Genomic DNA, 23,072 nt, shown 5'->3' on the forward strand with positions numbered 1-23,072 from the left:
GATTGGCATCACCATCATAAAAAAAAATCTAGAAGGAAAGCTTTCAGATTTAAAGAATCAAATTTCTTCCCTCGACATAAAAGGGGAGGAGGGCGATCTTCTAGAGGAGGAGATTAGGGAACTTCATGATATGTTCGTAAATTTGCATTCTTTGTCCCGGGTACACTCTAGTATGAATTGGCAGAAGGCGAGGATGAATTGGGTAAAGGAAGGTGACGCCAACTCTAAATTTTTCCATATTGTGATATCTAATAGAAAGAGACGGAATGCTATTCATATGGTTCATGTTGATGGGGTTCTAGTGGAAGGGGTTCAAGATGTTCGAACGACGGTTTATGATCATTTTGCTTCTCATTATCGTGCGCATGAGGTTGTTAGGCCCGGGGTGGAGGGGCTGAATTTTCGAAAACTAACTGTAAATCAGGCTAGTAGTTTGACTCAGCCTTTTTCCTTAGAAGAGGTGAAGAATGCGGTGTGGGACTGCGAGAGTTATAAGAATCCGGAACCTGACGGGGTAAACTTCGGTTTCATTAAAGATTTTTGGCAAGAATTGAAAGATGATTTTATGAGATTTTTGGGAGACTTTCACTGAAATGGCAAGTTGTCGAAGGGTATTAATTCGACGTTTATTGCGATGATCCCAAAGGTGGAGTGTCCACAGAGGCTTGGTGACTACCGACCTATTTCCTTGGTGGGTTGCTTGTATAAGGTGTTGGCAAAGGTTCTTGCGAATAGGCTTCGAGAAGTTATTGGTTCTGTTGTTTCTGATTCTCAGTCAGCTTTCGTGCGCGATAAACAGATATTAGACGGTATCCTTATTGCTAATGAGGCAGTTGATGAGGCTAGGAGTATGAACAAGGAATTGTTGCTATTTAAAGTTGATTTTGAAAAAGCATACGATTTTGTGGACTTAAAATATTTAAATTCGGTGATGGTGAGTATGAATTTTCCAACTCTTTGGCGGAAATGGATAGTGGAGTGTGTGGGGACAGCAACTGCGTCGGTTCTTGTAAATGGGAGTCTAACAGAAGAGTTTCACATTGAGAGGGGCCTTCGCCAAGGGGATCCTCTATCTCCTTTTCTATTTCTGTTGGCTGCTGAAGGTTTTGATGCTTTAATGAAGGCGGCGTTGTCGAATAACTTGTTTGTGCCGTATGGGGTTGGTTGCCAAGGGGAGGTTAATTTGTCTCATTTACAGTTTGCTGATGATACTATTATTATAGGAGGTAAATGTTGGTTAAATGTTAGAACTATTCGAGCCGTATTGTTACTTCTGGAGGAGGTGTCGGGGTTGAAGGTAAACTTCAATAAAAGTATGCTGACAGGTGTTAATATACCTCCGACTTGGTTGGCTGAAGCAGCGTCGGTTTTGAATTGTCGAACTGGTTCGTTACCTTTTATTTACTTGGGTTTACCAATTGGTGGTGATAGTAGAAAACTCAGTTTTTGGAAACCGGTTGTTGATCGTATTATTGCGCGTTTGTCGGTGTGGAACAATCAGTTTTTATCTTTTGGCGGTCGCCTAGTTCTCCTGAAATCTGTCCTGTCCTCTCTTCCGGTTTACTTTCTTTCCTTTTTCAAAAAAATTTGGGGGGGGTTCTGAGGTTTCTAAAAAAATAGCATGGGTTAAATGGGATTTTATTTGTTTACCTGTGGATCATGGAGGTTTGGGGGTTAGGAGGTTTTGGGAATTTAATATTGTGTTGTTAGGAAAGTGGTGTTGGAGGATGTTGGGCGATAAGGAGGGTTTATGGTATAGAGTGTTGAAAGCGAGATATGGGGAGGAGGGTGGTCGAATTAGGGAGGGGGGCACTATTGTTCAGGTTGGTGGAGGATGTTATGTCGGGTGAGGGATGGTGTAGGGTTGGACATAGGAAATTGGTTTGAACGCAATGTTAGGCGGGTGGTAGGTAATGGTAGGGATACTTTCTTTTGGACTGATAACTGGTTGGGTGGAGTTCATTTAAAAATCCAATTCAGCCGTCTTTATGAGTTATCAATTCATAAGGAGCATTCGGTGGAGGATATGGAGTCTTTGGGGTGGGAGGAAGGAGGTAATGCGTGGAGATGGAGGAGACGCTTACTGGCGTGGGAGAAGGAGAGTGTGAGGGAGTGTGTTGTTTTGTTGAATAACGTCATTTTGTAGGTTAATAGATCGGACTCTTGGAGGTGGATGCTAGATCCTATACATGGTTATTCCGTTCGTGGGACTTATAGTTTCCTCACATCAGCGGATGAACCATTGCATGATGTAGCAGTTAACAATGTTTGGCATAAGTTGATTCCTTCTAAAGTTTCAATTTTTGCCTGGCGATTACTCCAAGACAGAATTCCAACTAGATCTAATCTGGTTCGTAGACAGGTACTTCAGTCTGACAATAGCTTGTGTGTCAGTGGGTGTGGCTTTATTGAGACGGTGGATCACTTGTTTGGGAGTTGATATGTAATTGGCTCGGGATTTATTATGTATGTCCTGGTTCAATTACTGACCATTTCTTCCAATTCAATCATTTGGCGGGTATGCCGAGATCATCATTTGTTTTCTTCAAAATTATTTGGCTAGCTTCTACTTGGGCAATTTGGAAGGAGAGGAACAGTCGTGCTTGTACAAATGCGGTCATCGATCCTCACAACATCATTGAAAGAGTAAAGCTTAATTCTTTTCTATGGCTTTCTACAAATGTTGTTCCTATTGCTTTTAGTTTCCATGACTGGTGGAGGCATCCGTTGTTATGTATGGGTGTCTTGTAATGTTGTTTTATTTTTGGTGGAGGCAACCTTTCGTTTGTGGTGCCATTTTCTTGTAACAGATTTCGTGTGATTCATCACTTTTAGCACACCTTGTGCGGGGTGAATCACTGTTCGTTTGAGCAATATATTCCATTTTTAGTTGTTCAAAAAAAAAAAAATTGCTCTATTTGAATTTCTCAATTAAATTTTACTCTCTCTCTCATGTTTCCACGTCATATTTTTGTTAAATTAATACCACAATAACATTAAAGAGAATAGAATGTGTTCAAATTAGACTCTAATCATTTGTGCTCAAGAAGAAAATACTTGGAGGTTGAAGTCAAAATTTTAGCTGTAGAAGTTTCAATTAGTAAAGATTATTTGAATTTTTTTTTTTTAAGGAAAGGCTATGAAAATGTTAAATGTTAATGCTAGAGTAGAGATTAAATGGTTTCTAACAATTAGAATGACTTTAAGTCGATTTTAACTTGGTCACAAAGATTCACATGTAATACCAAACAAAAATAATCTTTATAAATAAAAAGTAGTCCTTATATTTCTTTGTATACATGGATTTAAACCAAACTTCGCAAAAAAAAAAAAAAAAGAAAAGAAAAGCAAGAGCATACATGGAAATGTCTAATTTGTGTGACGGCCACGGCAAGCGTTTGTAATGACATATTCCTACCGCTGACTATGGAAATGTCCCTATAGCGAAAACGACAACAGGGAAATCGGTAATCACTCAAACTATGTTAGATATTTAAAAAGAGGAATGTTTCACAGACACCATAAATTTATATATACCCACCATTTAATAAAAATTAAAAAACTATTTAATAAATAAAACAAAATAGGTAATATATATTCTTTTATCCATAAAAAAGGAAATAATAAAATAATAAATATCAGAAGAAAATAAATGAACTCATTAAAAATTTAAAAACTTAAACGTTTAATTGAAACCTTTTTTTAGAGGATTTAATTATAAATTTTATCTCAAAAATATTTATTTTAGTTTTAGAGAATTTCTATTTTAATTGTTAGGGACATCGAACTGTATTCCAATCTAGACCTCACCAATTTAATAGTTTTTAATAAAAAAATAATATTTTTTATTTCCGTTTAATATTTGTATAAAACTCTTTTTTTTTACTAAAAATGGTAAACGACTTTCTTTGAACTGTTTTTTAGAGGGCAATATTGAATGAACACATATTATTAAAGTTGATTTAAAATTATCAATAGAGTAGATTCAACAAAAATGGTAAACTTTCATAAACTTCGGAAACAATATTATTATTTTTTTATTACCACTATATGGATACGAAGTTTTTACCGTCATTTAGCAGTGACTAATCTTCGTTAAAAAACTTATAGGGCACACAAGATAGGTTCTTCTCTTCCAACCGTATTTTTTTAACGGTAACTAATCTTCATCATAAATTGAATCCTTGACCACATGATTAAAGAGTCAAAATCCCTTACCACTTGAACCAATACATTGTTGGTGGAAAGCCAATATTTTAATCTCAGTTGCAAGATTTGAAAAAAAAAAAAAACTCAGTTGCAAGAGTTATTTACATTTAGTGTGTAAATGTGTAAATTGTGTTATCTGGACTTCCTTGACTTGAAGTTAGACCCATACATTACGAGGAAGCACCCAAACCTAGAAACAAAAGAAAAAATGCAATTGATAAGTATAAATGTGTCAAAGTCAAACAAGACGGTGTGAGACGGGTTTCTTTGCTTGTTCCCCAAGCCTATACCAAGTCTTATAAGTATACATATTAATTCAATCTTTCTTCTCACATCCAACACAATTTTGATTATCATTGATAAATTTCAAACTAGACATGGCATCTGCAGGATTTGGACTAGCTGAAACATACGTGATGCAAAAGATGTACAATGAAAAAATGAAGAAAATAGCACATGAAGAGAAAGAATATGTTTATCCTGGTATGGTCACAAAGGGTTCTATTCACAAAACATCAATTGGTTGTTTCTCCTTTTTTCCCAAGCATCAGCATAGGAACATTTCACGGATATCAGATTCCAACGACTCATGAGTTAAAATTGTGTTACGGAATTAATTCTTCATTCTTTTTTTTTTAATCTCCAATAGATGCTGATTTATTCATCGTGTTGGTTAAAAAATTATATTATTTGCAAGTGAACATGTAAAGAACTGTTCTATAAAGTATCTTTTTTCTTTTTTTTTGACTAATCTGTTCTATAAAGTATCAAATTGTAATTTTGTTTATTCAATGAATATTATCCTTTTGGAATTTATTGCCAAATTTAAATTGATGAGTTGTTTTTTTCTTTCTGCATTTATGTGGAATATTCATGCATGTTAAAAGGTAGTAGAGCTCTCCTTGTATTAACTTGGATATGGTTTCCTTTCGTTGGTCGTCCCTGCTCTTTCTCAACTTAGTCTATTTGTCCCACTCTTCTGGTTAGTTTCTGTTTGGTTTCAAGGGAAACTCACACTTGTGGGGGGAGTGATTACGTCTCATATCATTTCTTAACGAATAAAATGTTTTATATATATATATATATATATATATATATATATATATAAGAGACGATCCATATACTAATTTCTTAAGGCTTGGGATGAAACTATTTTGTCCCCCTATCTTGCGGTACTGAAACATTGACCCGTTCTTGCTCTCGCATACTCCAGACTCCCTAATTGTTTATGTTCTATTACATCTTTTGTTGTTTATTTATTTTGTTTGATTTCCGTCCATCTGTCTTTTTTTTGAGTTGGAACACCAGCTCCTTATACATATATGTTTTGTTCGATGAAAAGAGAATCTCATTGCGGTGGAGGATCAGTGGAAGAAGTTTCTCCATTGTCAAAGGATTTTCGGAACCCATAAAGCACTCCATCATTCATAGGAACGGGGGGGGGGGGGGGGGGGGGGGGGTGCGGCTGCATAAGACACTCGAACCTTCAAGTCATCAAGGGAAATGAGGTGGGTGAGAGGTTTAAAGTGAATGAATAAAGTTACCTTAATTAGTAGAGATGTGCACCTTACATAGGCGTGAGGGAGGATACTGGGTTTGACGCCTTATTGAGCCTTACCTTGTGAATGGGCTATTATCATGTGGATTGGGTCTTCTGCCAGTTCAAAATTGAAGCCCACCAAGTCGGCTTCTCTGGGGAGCGAGTCGACTTAAGCGTGGTCGTCCATGGACTTTCAACCTGCAAGGTTAGCTAGGCACAACAATATTGATGCACATGACGAAAGTGATAAGGAAAACTACCGTATACCACTTTTTGCGTGCCACCCCATATTTGTATTCCCCCGGGAGTGGATATGTATGATTTGATGGTTGTTGATGGACAAAATTGACAAGTGCACCAAATCGTAACAATGAATAAAGTAGTAAGTTTATCGTTCTCCATATGGATTTTCGTTCAACTTAACAATTAGTAAAACTTGTTTTAAAGAGTGAAATTAAAAGAGATTTGAATAGGTTTGTAAGTTTTAGTTGCTCTGCCCAATGCGAGATTAGGTTTGTGATTCATGAAAAATAAGTAATGATCTTACGGCAACGTATGTTACGAGATAACCTAGTTAAATTGCGCCGTTCCCCAAATAAGATAGTATAAAACCGTTGATTTCAACTTAAATTTCATTAACATAATTGAAAAATAAGTAATTGGTACTTTCAGGAACGGGTAAAGAATTTCGGGTTGTCAATCCTACTTTTCAAATACGAATCAATTTTCAAGATTACTGATGCAGATTCTCAGTTGAAAAAGCATTAAGAACAAACAAGTACAAATTTAAATCGGACACAAGAAATGCATAATTGAATGAAAACTTTATTAATTGAATCCAATAAATAAAAATGAGTTCATCTAAGAACTCTAATCAAAGAGGTTTAGTTGCTCATTGCAACAAACATCACAACAAAACAATATAAAAACATACATTAGAGAGAACAAGAGGAGGATGAAGATCTTCTTCCTTGGAGCTTCGATGTTTGACCTTTTCCTTGAACCACTAGCATTCTGAATTAATTATAATGTGTTCAAGGGTATCTATTTATAACATATGCTTACTTAGGGTTTAAGAGAAGAAAACTGGGCTTTTTACACTATTTCAGCTTGAAAAACAAGCTACGGGCAATTTCTGCATGCAGCTGTGCGAAGATGCACATGACAGGGGTGCAGGAGGTGCATGTGGCAGTGGTAAAACTAAGTTATTAACATTAATCAAAATTCATCATTTATTAACAACAACATTCATAGCATAGAATCATGAATTCATCATTTATTAACAAAAACATCATCAATTTCACTAAGTTAAGCCAAATTCTCAAAGAAATTACTTCAACACATATGAACAATGAAAATTAAGCATCAACAAAAAGTTTTCAACAAATTTCATATACCCAAATTTACCACATAATTATGAGCATGAAAATCAACATCCAAAATCATCAAAATCATAATTCATTCAACACAAATATGACACATAAATGAAAAACTAGATTACAGCTAATTAAGTAGAACAAACATATTCCCCTTACCTTGATTCCTCAAAAGCTAAGCTAATCTCCAAGAATCTTCACTCTCTCCAATGTTTTCTTCAAATGGGTTCTTCCTTTTTCTCTCTATTTTCATCTTCTATTTCAACTCTCTCTATTTTTCTAGTCACTTTGTGAAAATGAGTGAAATGATTTTTAACCCTAGTTTTTGCACTAATGGTGTGTATATATACTCCAATCTATTGGGCTAGGTTATAACAATTCTTATTGGGCCTCAAATCTCTTACCACTTAATTCTAGAATTCTGCTCTTCTCCCAACTCATTTTGCTCATTCCCAACCAAACTTCCGAAAATGCCCATGCGTGAGTTAACTCACGCTAGTGTTAATTCTGCGTGACTTAACTCAAACTGTGTGAGTTAACTCACGCTAGTGTTATTTTCTGCGTGAGTTAACTCACACTAATGTGAGTCTCTGCGTGAGTTAACTCACGCAGGGGCGTTATGGGAATTTCAGTTAGGAACAAGCAAAAACAGTTGGGTGAAGAGCAAAATTCTTAATTCTAAAAAGTTACTACACACATAACTTATTAAAATATCTCATTAATTACCACCTCAAAGTAATTATCTCAAGTTACTACTATCTTATTAAAAATAAACTGTATTCTCACTTCAAACTCTAAAACATCATTCCTGCTAATATCACTGATTTACCCTTACTCATCAAATGACCAAAATACCATTAGTCCTAAAAATGACTAAAATACCCTTCTCACCTCAAAATCCACTAATCCTAAGTCAAACACACAAACAAGCAATTAAACACATATAATAAATGAATAAAATAATCCTAGCAAAAAATGGGCTGTTACAAAGAGCTTATCAGCGCAACAATTACCTACTTGGTAAATATAGGAAGAAATAACCTGCACACCTGGCTAAATATTCATTGGGCAGGTCGACATGGTTCTCCCTTGCAATAGGTTTTATATGTTGCTCTTCTGAGTTGTTGATGTTTCAATTATTATTGCTTATGCTTCTTAGATAAAATCAGAGTAAATGGATCTTCTGAAGCATTTTGTCACCTTTTTCACCTGATGTCCTTATGCATATTCGAACAACGGTGAAGAGGGGAGTGACAACGAAATGCATTTCCATGCTAAAGTTAGATCATATGACATATTTAGCTTATTTGTTGTTACCGAGTCAACTTAGGAATCAAGAAATATAATATTGAACAATACAATTGTGACACATTCTATGTCTTGTGTTCAATATATACATAAGAGCAAAATGGTAATTGTATACATTATCATTATTACATAAAGGTTACATTATAACACATGGTATTTTCATAATGTGGGTAGCACTAATGTATTCCAAGATGCCTCTTGATGTTTATAAAATTAAATATGTGATTTAATATTATTGTCAACGTTACGAGAACATAAAGGGTCACACTTATAAGAATTAAACAAATGAGAGAATAAATAATTGAGTGAATTATTTATTATTTTGCAGTGCGCTTGTACAATGCATTGTCGCGAATTATTAAAATGCGGTGCACCATAAGGTACGATGAGCATAACTGAGAAACACAATATACCGTAAAGTACAGTGCTCCTAAGTGGTTCTATAACTAGATGTTTGAGCTGAAGAATATTCAATATTCACTTTTGAGAAACCCTTACCGCGCAAGCTTCTGATCTAAAATCACTCTCTCTCAAAACTTTTGTTTGATCATAGCTAACATAGTTGATAGAAGAATTCTTCTTATGTGGAATTAGTAAAGGCATTATTTTTCGTGCAGCACTCGTGATGAAACTTTGTTCCTACCGTCAAAGGTTCTACGCAACAAGAGGTAATCACTCAATCACGGATTCATGATCATTTGTAATGATCCATTGAAAGTAAAATTTGATTTATTTTGCAATTATGTATGTTCATAATTTCCCTTTAAGGATTTTGTCCCACTTTGGTAATTGAGAAATTAATGTATTGTAAGAGAAATCACTTTGGTAATGTCAGACATATGACTTTCAGAGTATAATTTTGTAAAAAGAAATATTGATACGCTATTTTAAAACTGCTCCAATATTTACTAAACTTTGTATATTCTCATTTATAAATATTTGAGGTTTAGGGCGTCACACTAACTTCTCAATTTCATCAAAATGAATATGTTGTATCTACATACCGAAAGAAATTTAACGAATATTTAATGGTTTTTTTCATTGAAATAAGCGCATTATCATCAAAATAAACGGAATTATAGTTTCACGTCTCTTCACTTCTAAATCATTAAATATTCGTTAAATTTCTTTCAATGTGTAGATAGAGCATATTCATTTTGATGAACTCGAGAAGTTCGTGTGACAACCTAAACCTCAAATGATATGATTCCTACTTAAAAAATGATAACATCTCTTGAATCATACTTAAAGTGTGGTCAATGGAGAGATTCAAAGATCATAAGCAACTCCTAATAAGTAGTAAATAATTAAATGGCAACAATTTAATTGAGTTTTGAAGATTCCTAAAAAAAATTGATTTTTATGAGTTACACTTACATAGGAAGGATAAAGTACAAGTCTTGTAAAAATCGTGAGAAGCTGAAAAGGCAAAACATAAGAAATTTGTGTATAAAAATATGCATATCCCTTATTTTAATCAAAGTATAAATGTGTAGTTTTCTTCTTTCAAAAAAAAAAATGTGTAGTTTTCTATTGTAAAACCATCTCAAAATTATCTCTACTTAAAACATATTTCCATAATATTTATGAATTATTTGGATAAATAATTTTGTGAATCTTCAACATCATATTCTTTTGTAAGTTCTAACTTTTTTTTTTTTTTTTTTGTAAATCCTAATCATTATGAATCATAAACAGATGTGAATGAGTATGTGGGATAAATCATCAAATTCCAAAATTTCATATGCATTAACTTGAATCCAATTGTTTTCCAAAAAAAAAATCATCGGTGCATGATTCCTACAAATAACTAACATTGTACAACTTTCTTTTTCATTTTTGTAATATTTTTTCCTTTTCTTTCATGAAAGGTTAAAACAATAATAAAAAGTTAGTAAACAAGTTTATGATTAACAAGTTTTTATGTAACCTCATTACTTAGGTAGCGTTTGGCCCGACTTATTTATGACTTTTCTACACAATAAAAGAAGAAGTTGGGCCAAACACATTTCTTGAGAAGCACTTAATATAAAAAGTTGCTTATTTTTCTAGTGTAAGGGTGCGTTTGACCCAACTTTTTTGAGGCATAGAAGCTACTTTAAACTTAAAGTTAAATATATGAGCTTTAGAAATGAAGTTAAAGTTGTTTTAATAGAAATGAAGTTGAAGTTAAATATATGAACTTTAGAAATGAAGTTAAAATAAAACGTGCACAATAGGATTCGAAGGGGAATACATAGAAAAAAGTAGCCGAGAACTTTTAGAAGTTAGTTTCAACAACTTTAGCAAAATCTTTTTAATTGATGTAAAGACATCATGAGCTTTATATATTATAAAGTGATCAAATCATTCTCTATTTGATAGGGAGCAAAATATGGGTGAAATTATAAAATTTGTTTACTCTAGAATCATTTTTCTTTCATTATTTCTTTTTGCAACCGATACCGAAGGTGAGCCAATTTTTCATCCTTTTAAAATATGCTTCTCTAATTTGTACATAACATTTTATCTCCTTTTTATTAACATTCATATTTTTTTTACATGGCAGCACTTATTGAATGTTATACTCACTCAGATTGTCTCAAAGATATGTGTATTTTTCCTTCTTTTGTGAGGTGTTTTAGAAACAAATGTGACTGTGTTCAAATGTTTTAGACTCAGGAGATCGGGCAGTGAAGAATGAGGTCTTGCATTAGAAAAAGATCTAAGAAAGATCTCTTCTACTAGAATATTTCATGATTTGTCAATTAGTTCTTGTGTAGCACCCAATGATTGGATTTTTTTATATCCTTTCTTATTTTTTTAAATGATTCATAGGAGAAGGTGGAGATGAGCTTTATAGGTAGAAACATAGGAAAAACCGTTAGAATTCATATATAATTGTATTGTATTGAAAATGATTCAGTAATGAGTACATGGATGGTCATATTTAAACCAATAATTTTACAATGCATTCATTTTATTCGACAAAAAAAAAAAAGGCTTTCATGGGAAAATGTATCACAATATTGACATTACTTACCGTTATAGCATTCTAAAAATAATCTTTAGTTTAAGTAGAAGGTTTTAGAATGTCAAAAACTTGAAGCTAACAATTGGCACTATCACATTGCAGATGCAATAGAATCAAAGTTCATACTTTTACAGAAATCAAGTTAGAGGATTAGAGAAAAGTGGGAAAAAAAACCTCATTACAAAGAAAAATTAAGTGCATTGAATAATATAAGAGTAAAGGAGTTAACCATTTTTCATATGTTGAAGCTTAAGCAGCTTATAGGTTTAGGAACCTAAAATTTTAGGCCTTGAATAATTTAAGAAAGTAAAAAATTTGAGCCCTTAATCTTCAATGTACATTTTGTTTAATTATATGAATTTTTTAATATACAGCAAAAAGTTATTAGTGTCCTTCAAACAATGAGGCACATCACAATCGCATTTCCTAAACATGTTCAAGACCGCCACTAACTCAAAATAAACTAAAGTTCTAACCATACTAAGAATTCTGAAATCTGTAACGACATTGCAACCACAATTTCAACTAGGCATCTATCTCATTTATTTGTATTTTTTGCAGCAATATTTTTTTTTTTTTGTGGGATGCGGCAGCCCATGCAATAGTGCAACACATATGCAACACTCGAGAAGCCCAGTAGCAAGCATCTGAAGTGGCTTCTCCCCCTAAAAAAACTATTTAATATCGTGTTGCAGCAATATAAAAGTTTTAGGCGTAATATAGAAATCTAAACTTGCAATTTAAAACCATACTTGTGGAATGCAATCATTGGATATAGGATCCACACCCAAAATATCAAGATTTGGCCCTAGGTCAAGATATGATATGATGATTTTATTAGTAAACAAAACTTTCAAAATGAAATTGATTATATCTGAGCAGGAAGAATAGAAATAGAAACGCAATTTTGCCAAGAACTACAATCCCTAGCCATTGAAGAGTCTACAAGCTTAACAAATGCATGTATCTAACAAGTAACAAACTCATCAACTACGAACTGTCCTAATAGGATGCAAAGGCATTACCCCAAAAATACCCGAAGGAGCAGCTTTGCAATTCAAACAATTTCCCCTACTATTTGCACCACCTACTATCTCATTCTCATTTTCCACAACAACCTCAACACCAACATTCTTTTGAACATTGTGCTTATCTTCTTCTTGTTGATCTTTTTCTTCTTCAAAACTATCCTTAGGTATAACACTTTGATGAAGAGTGAGATCATTGATTTCTTTATGTGGGCTTGTTGGTGGTGATGCTAATTCTTCTTCTTCTTCTTGTTCTTCGTCACTTCTCGCAAAGAAATTGTAATCATCATGATCGAGTGGAACAAGCTGCAAGGTGAGTCTACCATTTTCACGGCTTGCATGAAAATATTCATGATGTTTCACTTTCTCTTCCTTGATGATCAACCTTCCCTCATTAGTGTAGAATCTTTTCAACACATATGGCATATGGGAAGCAAGGTTTTGTGTTTGAGCTAAGAAAGGTATAGGAGGAGGGAACTCTTTCTTCTCATCCTTATTTCTAATGCACATTCTTACCTTCTTGTTATCCTTGGATGGAGCAAGAGCATTGTGATCAAAGTTAAGGAAGTCAATGTAGTCGTTGCAACTCTCGTTGCCAATGTAATCGTCGTCGTTTGAAGGGTATGGTTTGTAGCCGAAGGGCATGATTTGTTTGAACTTTGAAGATAATGTAATGTAGCTTCAAGGAAATGAAATTTGGGTTGGTTTGTATAATGAGAAAGAATGAAGGAATTATATATAGAGAGGTATAGGTGAAAAAAATAGAGTTAGGGCGTGTGAAAGTAAATAGTTGGGGTGTGAAAGTGAAAAATAATGAGGGTGTGTTTTGAATGAAGAGATAGCAGGGAGAGGAAGTGAAGTAGTGGCTAGGTTTTCGAGAAAATGGTGGCAAGCAATGAAGAGAGAATCGAAAAGGATGAAACAAAGACAGCTAATATGAGTGCTGGCTCTATTTATGAGTGTATCCGAATCTGATTCCAGTGATCAGTTCCTGTGAAAATTTCAAATTCCAAAATCAGAAATCCAATGACACATAAGAAGAAGAATGAATTTAGTCAAAACTTAATTAAAATTTAATTCAAGAAATTATAGGAGTACTTGTTTCACAGCAAGGCAATGATCATCATCTCTAATAGGAATATTACTCAAAAGAAATTGAGGTGTCAAGCACTATAATTATTGTGACTAAAATGTAAAAATGCACTCTTTTTAAAATTTTACGTAAATTCATATTTACACAACAAAATATTTATCATAATTTTTTTTAAAAAAAATGTAGATACAAAGCAATGTTAAGAATTAAGAATTAAAAATGTACCTTTTACTGCTAATATCATGATTTGACACAAATTACTATTTATTTTTTATCAGCACCAAAAGACACAAATTACTAATTTTTTTTTATGAGAAACAAAAAAATTACAATATGATAAAGTTACTTATATGTAGTAAGTATATCCTTAATGTAAAAAAAATAAAAAAAAAAAAAACAGATCTTTACTCTCCTAAAAGTTTCATTTAATTGTAATTAAAGGAAATAATTGTCAAAAAATATACTTTGTTTTATATTTTGAAAATGTCAAAAATGACCTAGATTATTTATTATTGTGTTAAATTGAAATTAATGATTTAGTTATGATAAAATTACCGTAGTAAGTAGTAGATCATTACTCTAAAAAAATCATAAAATTGTAATCAAATAAATAATTGTGAAAAATATTACTTGATTGTTTTTTATAAGAATAAAAAAATTACTTCAATTTCCTTCAAAAAAAAATTACTTCAATTACTTATTACTGTGTTAAATTGAAATTAATAGCCATTTAAATTACTTATATGTAGTAGTAGAGAAATTCTTTCTTAGTCACAAACACAAGAAAAAAGTGTTTAGGCACACACACATAATTGAACAAAGTTAAAGAAAAAATAATTGAATCATATGACTAAAATTCTTTTTCACTTATTTTTCTCTACTTGTGTGAGTGTGCCCAAACCTTTTTTATTTGTATTTGTGTTCAAGTCTTCCTCGTAGTAGTAGGTCCCTACTCTCCAAAAAAATTCATTTAATTATAATCGATGAAATAATTGTTACAAATTACACTTCATTTAATTTTTTACATGAACAAAAATTGCTTCAATTCCTTCCAATAAAAAAAATTCAATTATTTATTACGTTGCTAAATTACTTTGATAAATTGAAAATAAAATTGCTTATAAGTGGTAAGAAGATCCTACTATCCTTTCTGTAAAATAAATAAATAAATAAATTCCTTACTCTACAAGAAATTTAATCATAGAAATCACTTAAAATGGTTATATTCATTGGAAGGACAAAATGATTTTAGAAATAAAATATTTAGAGAAAATAGCACTAACAACTTCAACGATCTTTTTCAAACAAGGAAAAAGATTAAAAGAGCATTTATTTTGATGATATGAAGTAAGGAAAATATAAAAAGAGTATTTGTTTTGATGATATGAAGTTAGAAAAAAATTAAAAATGAAGTTAAAAACATATAATTTATATCCTAATATAGCATATTATAATTATAATCTCAATCAACAAGAACTTTTTCAATATCCCAATTTTTTTGGGTCATGATTCCCATCAATTATGCTCAGATGATGCCTCTTTTTACTCGATATAATATAATTAATTAAAACTAATTTTTGAAATATGAATTTAAAATCACACTATTAAATTACAAACTATTTTTTATGACTACAATTCCAGTGAAAAAAATACTACTTAATTATTTAAAAAATATTATAGATACTACTCCTATTCTTGTAAATTAATTATCCAGTGAAAAAAAATACTACTTAATTATTTAAAAAACTAAATATATTGGATTTAACATAAATGTACTTAGAACATATATTAAAAAGTAAAAGGAAATACATCAAATCATTCCAGATGAACAGGAGACTTAGAGTTAACATGAAATGCAGTTTGACTATACACATTGGCAGGTGGGTTGAACCAAGTGTTAATTGTTATTTCATGCATTGGACATTGGTTAATTCCAGTTGGTTTCCATGCATGATAAGTTGTACTTCAATTTGTACTTTATTCTAATTTCTAATTTCTAATGCACTACATGAAGTAATCAATGATATACAAAAGATATGAACCGATCACAATAAAACTAATTTGATTTCCAATTTATAAAAAAAGAAACGTAATAAAATTAATTTGATTTTTTCCTTTTTTGTATTTGATACAAAACAAATATACAAGTGAAAGAAATAGAGCTGGCATTCACAAATAGATGCAAGGCGTGACATGATGCCATCGTTTGATTTTATTTTGTAACTATACACTAAAACACAATATGAAGAAATTCATAAACTATACAAAAAATATTTGCAGAGAAATATCATAAAGAATTACAATATCCAAAATGAATGATTGATTGCGATTTGAGCAAGTTTTTCATCGAAAGCATTCAAGGGATGAAAGAACAATAATAAGTGAACAATGAAAAAAAGGGTTATAACTTATAATTGAATTGAACAAAATTTGCATAATAAAATATAAGGGTAATTGAGTATACCTCTAACCGGGAAAATGTTGATTGCGATTTGTAGGAACCATGTGTCAATGTTGGATTGAAGAACTCAATTGAAAGAAAAACTGTGGAGACAACACGATCTAGAAAAAGACAACTCTTGAAAGAGGGTGAGAGAGATTAAGACAGAGAGGAAAACATAAACCGTTTGATTTATATAGAGGGGTTAAGATGACAGATAAACATGAAAAGGGGCCATAATTTGGGTAAGAAACATTTACACGTAGACAATGAAACGTTTTAGTAAAACATGCCAAATTTTAAGGAGAATATGTCTTGAGGATATAAAATCATAATAAAATCCCTTAATTGCACTTTTTGTCAATTATTTGGGTCTTAGTTCACAAGTGTTTTAAGTAGGTACTCCCTCCGGTCCTTATTATAAGAAAAAGTTGACTTTTTAGGTTCATAGAATAATTAATGTATCTTAGTGTAAATATAGACTAGATACATCACTTACACAATGAACCAAAAAAATCAATTGTTTCTTATAATAAGGACCGGAGGGAGTATGTTTTTAACTTCATTTCGGTCTCTTTCGAGATAAAAACTTGTTCGATCTAAACAAAATTATATTCGGTTTCATTCAATTTAATGCGGCTTTTTTAATCATTTTTTGATGTAAAAAGAAATAGGTTAAATTTAAAGAGAATAGTATTAAAAAAAAAATCTTGTTAACGAATGTCTAGGGTATTCTTTAAACATTCTAAAATAAGCAATTATTCTTTAAAAAAAGTTAAATATTTTGATTTTCAATGCATTGATTACACACATTTTCATAAATACTTAATCCCGAAATTGTAAGTTTCCTCAATTACCCCTGACATTAACAAAACTTCAATTACCCCTGTTCAACTTGTTTGTTTGATTCCTGCAACATGGTTCAAACCAAGGGCCTTTGATGATGATGATGATGATGAAAAAAAAAATTGGGAGCAAAAGAATATTTTTTTTGTCACATGGACCAATTTTCTTGATTATTACTCCCTCCGTTTCAAAATGAGTGTCGTTTTAGGTGTTTACACACATATTAAGAAATGCAATGATTAAAAGAAAGAGAATGGTTATTTTACCAAATTATCCTTATTAACTATTGGTTAGTTTTAAAAGTAATACTTTGGAAGTAGTGTGCAGAGTATTAATTGGAGGGTACAATTGAAAAGAAAAAGTTATTATTACATTGGAAACTGAAAGCGACACTCATTTTGAAACAAATTTTTTTGGCTAAAGCGACACTCATTTTGAAATGGAGGGAGTATAAATTTGAGGGGGCATTTCGCACATAAGTAAAATTTCAAGGGGGTATTTGTACATAACCGTATATAAAAAAAAAATCCAGATTTTTTTAAAAAAAAAAGTTGGGAATTTTTTTTACCCCCTATGACGTGGCATGACACGTCAGACACATGGCAGTGTCACGTAGACAGTCAAATGCCACGTCATGTTGACTAACGGAGGAAATTGACGAAGGGGGCAAATTGACTAATGTTAAGCAGTTTCGCGAGGGGGGGGGGGGGGGGGAGGGAGGTAATTGATATTTTGTTAATGTCGGAGGGTAATTGACGAAACTTACAATTTCAGAAGGGAGGGAGAGTAATTGCCTATTTACTTTTAAGGAATGCCCCTGGGACACTCGTTAACATTTCCCTTAAAACAACGAATAACTGATTAATACACTTATTTCAAAAAAAAAAAAATCATGCATATGAAAAAAGAAAAAAGTATTAGAATATGTCTGTTGTTTATAAAAAAAAATATATATATGTATGTGATTTGATTTAGTTTTGAAAAATCAATCTAAAATTTGATTCGAGGGGTTTTCACAAAATAACATTCAAACGCCTCCAATAATATTCAGTTTATGTGGTTTTCAAATTTTTAGATCGGTTTGCATTTTATTTTGGCTCGATTTGGATTTGAACATCCCCTATTTTAGCAAGGTGGTGGTCTTAGCAGACGGCAACAAAAGTCTGGTCCGGATGGGTTTAATTTGTATTCTTCAAGAGTTTTTGGGAGGCGATCAAGGAAGATATAAGGGTAATGTTTGAAGAATTTTTTGTAAATGAAAAACTTCCAAAGAACTAGTCCACATTCTATCAATGAGTTTCACCCAACTCATTATTGGTAAGCTTATATCTCAAAACTTCTTACAAAAAAGTTGGGGGTGGTAATGATTTCTCTTGTTTCCAAAAACCAGTCGGCATTTATTATGGGGAGATTTTTGTTGGATGGATTTTTAGCTGTGAAGGAAATAGTATATGTTGCAAAGATAAAAAGAAGGAATGTTTGATTTTTAAAGTTGATTTGGAGAAAACATATGACTCCTTGAGTTGGAGTTTCATGAAATATATATTAAGAAGATTTGGTTTTTGCGATAAGTGTAGAAAGTGGATTAAGGCATCTGTATTTTCTGGAAGTTGATTTGTGTTGGTGAATGGATGTCCAACAAACCAAATAAATACTAGTAACAGAATGAAATAAGGGGATTCATTGGCATCTTTTTTATTTCTTTTAGCAGTGGATGGATTGGGAGCTCTGATGCAAAAGTTGTTGAATCTTGGATACTTCAAGGGATTCCAAGTGCCGAACTCGAAATAAAGTCCCACCTTCAATATGCGAATGATGCACTTTTAATTGTAGAGCAATTTGTGGAGAATTTATGAAGTATGAACGCAATCGCAAGGTGGTTTTAGTTAATATTTAGATGGAAGGTTAATTTTCAACAAAATTAAATTATATGGAATCAATGTGAAGGATGAGTAGTATCAAAAAGAAAGAAAGAAACCAGAACCGCTCACTAACACCTCCTCCCTTCCAAAATCCAAACCTGCTGCCGCTATGGTGGTGCGACGAGGGTCTCTCTCCTCTACACCACCGTACCTCCTCCCTTCTCCAACATTCCTTTTCAAACGCAATTTTTCTCTCTCTTTCCTTCCGGTGGTGGTAGATCCACATGTGAATCCCTTTTCCAGCGTTGTTCTTCTGGCTCACCATCGTTATTGGGAGATTTATGGTTCTTTTGTTTTGGAGCGGAGTCAGATCTGGTTTTTGGGACGGGTTTCTTTCTTTGCTCGTTAACTTCTATACCAGCGGTGAAGGAGTTTGAGTTCGGCGTCATATAGGTCGAGCTGAAGTGGCTGGTGGTTGGGGTTTGTTTTAGGTTGTTGGTGGCGTGGTTTTCTGGTTGATGGCGTTTGGTGGTGTAGATCTGTCGCCGATGGCTTTAACGGCGATTATGCGACAGACGTTTTTCAGATTCGCGGTGGACGATCCAGATCCGTGGTGTCCAAGCTCATTCCATTCTCCTTTTCAGTCAAGCTCATATTCAGATCCGACGCGGCGGCGACGATGTGTGGTGGTGGGTGCAAAAGTGGTGGTGGTTCGGTGGGAGGTTTTGTGACGCGTGGAACTGTTGGAGGCCGATGTGTGGTTTGATGGTGACGGGGGTGGGAAGTTTTTTTGGCACGGTTTACTCCAGACACCTTCTCCTTGTCGCTGGCGGCTGCATTTATACAATCTGGGTTGTGTTCCTGCTTCATACCGGCGTCGCTGCCCGTGTTTTGTTGTTGGTTTTCATATTCCTCTAGATTTGTGTTTGAGTGGCTGCCTGGTTCTTAGTGAGGAGGTTTGGCGGGGTTGTTTTTGTGGTGGTGGTGGTGGCGGCGATGATGTCTGGTTGTGGTGGTGTTTTGGTTTGCGTGGGGGTTGTCTGGGTATGGTTTGGATGGGTGGTCGTGGATCTGGTGTCGAAACGCTTGCTAACAGAATTTTTTCAGGGGGTGGTTGGTGTTGCTTGTTAGGAGGTGGTTGTTTTTGTGGTGGTTGTTGTGGGGATTCCTTGTGGAGGCCGCCTCTGTTATTCGGGTCCTATTCGTTGTCGTTGACACTTGTTCGTATTTAGGGTGCTTCGAGCTGAGAAATTCCCTTTATTGGATTTGATTGATGTTTTGCACTACCGCAAATCAAACCAATTGTCTGACTTTTTGTGTGTTGGATGCTAGTGGGCCGGTTATTTTGCTTCGAGATCGGGAGCTGATGTCTTTCTGCAATCTTGTTTTGACTGGCTTTGCTCTTTCTCTGGTGGACTGGGGGTGAGGTGGCCTTCTGATTTGGTATTGAAGTCTGGTGGGCCGATCGCTTTTGATTCGAGATCGGGAGTGAGTTCTTTGGTTCAAGGCTGGTTTGGGCTTTTTATGGTGTTCTTCCGGCGAACCGGAGGTTGAGCGGTGGTGGAAGCTGAATGTTATTTAGAAAAAGGTTGATGTGACTCAGTTTTGATGATGAGGTCTGGGTTTTTATTTACAAGAGTGTTCTTTTGGGGTGAGTAGCGGCGATGAGTGTTTGGATGTTGTTTTTCAGTGGTCGGTTAGTACAGGAGTCATTTTTAGGTGGGGTTGATTATTTTGGTGGACGTTGTCCTTATGGGTGTTGATCGCATGGGTGTTTTGTTTTCGGGTGTTCCGCCTATATACGGCGCCTTTTGTTTGTGCTTCATGTTTCACTGGTCTCTGTTCGTCTTGTACAGTGATCAGATTTTTAATAAATTTTTGCTGATTCAAAAAAAATATGTGAAGGATGAGTTTATGAGGAACACGGTGAAATTTTTGAAATGCAATGTGGGATCAATTTCATTGATATATCTTGGGCTACTGGTAGAAAAAAATTTCTAGAAATACATCAACATAGGATCCGATGTTATAGATAATTGGGAAGAGGTTGTGGCATGGAGGTGTGTAAGTTTAGGTGGAAGAGTGGTTTAAATTAATTTAGTATTTGGTTCTACTCCAAATTTTTATATGCCCCTATTTAAAATGCCAACATGGTGCATAATAAAAATTTTAGGAGTTGGTGGAGCGAAAAAAATATATTTTGGGTCAAATGGAAAGATGTCTGTATACCGAAAGAGTGTGGGGGTTAGGTGTTAATGACTTAAAATTGTTCAATAAAACTCTCCTAACTAAATTGAGGTGGTGACTTCTAAAAGGAACGAGAATCAAAATGGAAAAAAGTATTATCAACAAGGAACGAAAGGGGATTTTGACAAACCCAAATGTGATAACATACAACCCACAAAACCAAGCCTTAATTTTGGGGAAGGATTAATGTAGTATAGGAGTAGAACGTTAAGTTCAAGAGGATTGGGTGGAATAAATGATCCAAAAGAAGGTGAGAAATAGTGCAAGGTAGAAGCCCTTGCAGGTAGTGTTTCCAAGGCTTTTCTTAATCTTAAAACAATAAAACCTCAATATCAACCGAATTGAGAAAATGTGAAGGTGTGAAAAATACAAGAAGAAAAGGTTGAATTGTGTTGGTTTTATCAGGTTTTCTTTTTTATGAGTGTTATAAGTTGTTCAAAATCTAATGAGTGCAGATTCTCATATAGAGTCTGAGTGCAGCAAAATACAGAACACAAAAATAAAAGTAAAGTGAGAGAGAGAGAGAGAGAGAGAGAGAGAAAGAGAGAGAGAGAGAGAGAGAGAGAGAGAGAGAGAGAGAGAGAGAGAGAGAGAGAGAGAGGAATACACAAGCAATTTTATACTGGCTCCTCCCACAACATAGGAGTAGACCAGTTCCCGTGCAATTCCAAATGATTTTATTATAATCACTCTGATTACAATTGTTCATGGACTCTTCCAAGAGACTTCTGAAATCTCAAGCACCTTTGCAAGAGACTTCCACTGCTCAAGAAAAACTCCAAGAGACTTCTATTGTTCAAGCACGCATGCAAGAGACTTTCATTATTAATAAATTGTCGCTACCAAATGGGTTTTTTTTTCTTTTCATGTTTTTTTAAGAATTTAAACACATAGTTTAAAAAAAAAATATACTTAAGTGTACTTTTGACCCCCAACAAAAAAAAAGCGTTTATGACCCTCCTAACTATACCTTTTTTGTAAAATATCAATTTTCACCCGGTCAACGCTTATGTGGCACTCAGACGTGTAGTTTTTTTTTTATATTCCCAACAAAAAATGCATTTATGACCCTCCTATCTATACCTTCTTTTTGTAAAATATAGTATCAATTTTCACCCAGTAAAGGCTTATGTGGCACACACACGTGCGCGCGCGCTTATGAGAGTGTAATTTACTAAAAAAAAAATATTGTTTTCAAGTGTAACCAAACCGAATATTTCATTATTAATAAGTTGTCGCTAACAAATGGTTTTTTCTTCTTTTCATATTTTATTTAAATGATTTATGTTTTATTTAAGAATTTGAACACATAGTTTAAAGAAAATATACTTAAGTGTACTTTTGACCCCCAACAAAAAAAAAAGCGTTTATGACCCTCCTAACTGTACCTTTTTTTTGTAAAATATCATTTTTCACTCGGTCAATGCTTATGTGGCACACACACGTGTGTAGTTTTTTATATTTTAAAATTAAAAAAAATTCTAGTTTATCATTTTTTTTAAAACAATATTTTTTGTTAAATTTTTATTTATTTTATTATTTTATCTAATTTTTAAAAATAATGACTTTGAATGTTTTTATCTCAAAATAAAAAATGCATGCATGTAGTGCACGAGTCAACGCCAATTTGGTCAAAATTGGGTAATAGTCATTTTGAGATCTAAATGAACAACGAGTAGTTACAATTGTTTTGCAATGTATCAAAATTTCAAAATAGTCTCTGATTGTGCAATGTGTTAGTTAACGTAGTCCCACATGTTAATATAGTCTCTCAATGTTGACAATAACTCTTTTTCTATAGAAAATGATATGACAATAAGTAAGTATAATGAGAAAGTGATATGACAATATTAACGGAACATTTTACCACGAGGGGCTGTTTTGATTATGGAAGTGCAAAATTATAGACTATTTTGAAATTTCGATACATTTATATACTATTATGGCTATTCGTTATAAATCCATGGATCAAAATGAGTATAAGCCCAATTACAAGTTACCCTTCAAAATCTTGTAAAAAAAAAAAAAAAAGTTACCCTTCAAAAGAAAATTAATGGGTTAAAAGTGCATTAAAACATATCAATTAAAATAAGGGTCATCCTAACATTTT

General features: G+C 33.4%; 1 protein-coding gene and 2 long non-coding RNA genes across 4 annotated transcripts; 1 reads left to right on the top strand and 2 right to left on the bottom strand.

Annotated features, from left to right (window-relative positions):
- Window positions 1–3,984: 3,984 nt before the first annotated feature.
- On the bottom strand, window positions 3,985–8,759 carry LOC146922575 (uncharacterized). Of its 2 annotated transcripts, none has more exons than XR_015012509.1 (2): window positions 6,684–8,759; window positions 3,985–4,399 (listed from the first exon to the last, which is right to left on the bottom strand). It is a non-coding gene; the product is annotated as an uncharacterized LOC146922575 (long non-coding RNA). The 2 variants fall into 2 exon arrangements; XR_015012510.1 differs by having other exon boundaries at window positions 5,754–8,759.
- An 820-nt stretch (window positions 8,760–9,579) lies between these two features.
- Window positions 9,580–11,374, top strand: LOC146922576 (uncharacterized). Its single transcript, XR_015012508.1, has 2 exons — window positions 9,580–10,070; window positions 10,798–11,374. It is a non-coding gene; the product is annotated as an uncharacterized LOC146922576 (long non-coding RNA).
- An 824-nt stretch (window positions 11,375–12,198) lies between these two features.
- On the bottom strand, window positions 12,199–16,139 carry LOC146922577 (uncharacterized). The gene is made up of 2 exons (XM_085715439.1): window positions 16,032–16,139; window positions 12,199–13,465 (listed from the first exon to the last, which is right to left on the bottom strand). Exon 2 carries the CDS (start codon window positions 13,117–13,119, stop codon window positions 12,433–12,435), a length of 687 nt encoding a protein of 228 aa, XP_085571565.1. The 5' UTR covers window positions 13,120–13,465; window positions 16,032–16,139; the 3' UTR covers window positions 12,199–12,432.
- Between the last annotated feature and the right edge of the window lie 6,933 nt (window positions 16,140–23,072).

Source organism: Medicago sativa, chromosome 5 (assembly GCF_051527215.1).
Source record: "Medicago sativa cultivar Bolivia chromosome 5, Bolivia_mono, whole genome shotgun sequence".
NCBI lineage: Eukaryota > Viridiplantae > Streptophyta > Magnoliopsida > Fabales > Fabaceae > Medicago > Medicago sativa.

Coding starts and splice junctions, on each gene's coding strand:
- LOC146922577 (XM_085715439.1), bottom strand. CDS start 13,119: ATGCCCTTCGGCTACAAACCATACCCTTCAAACGACGACGATTACATT.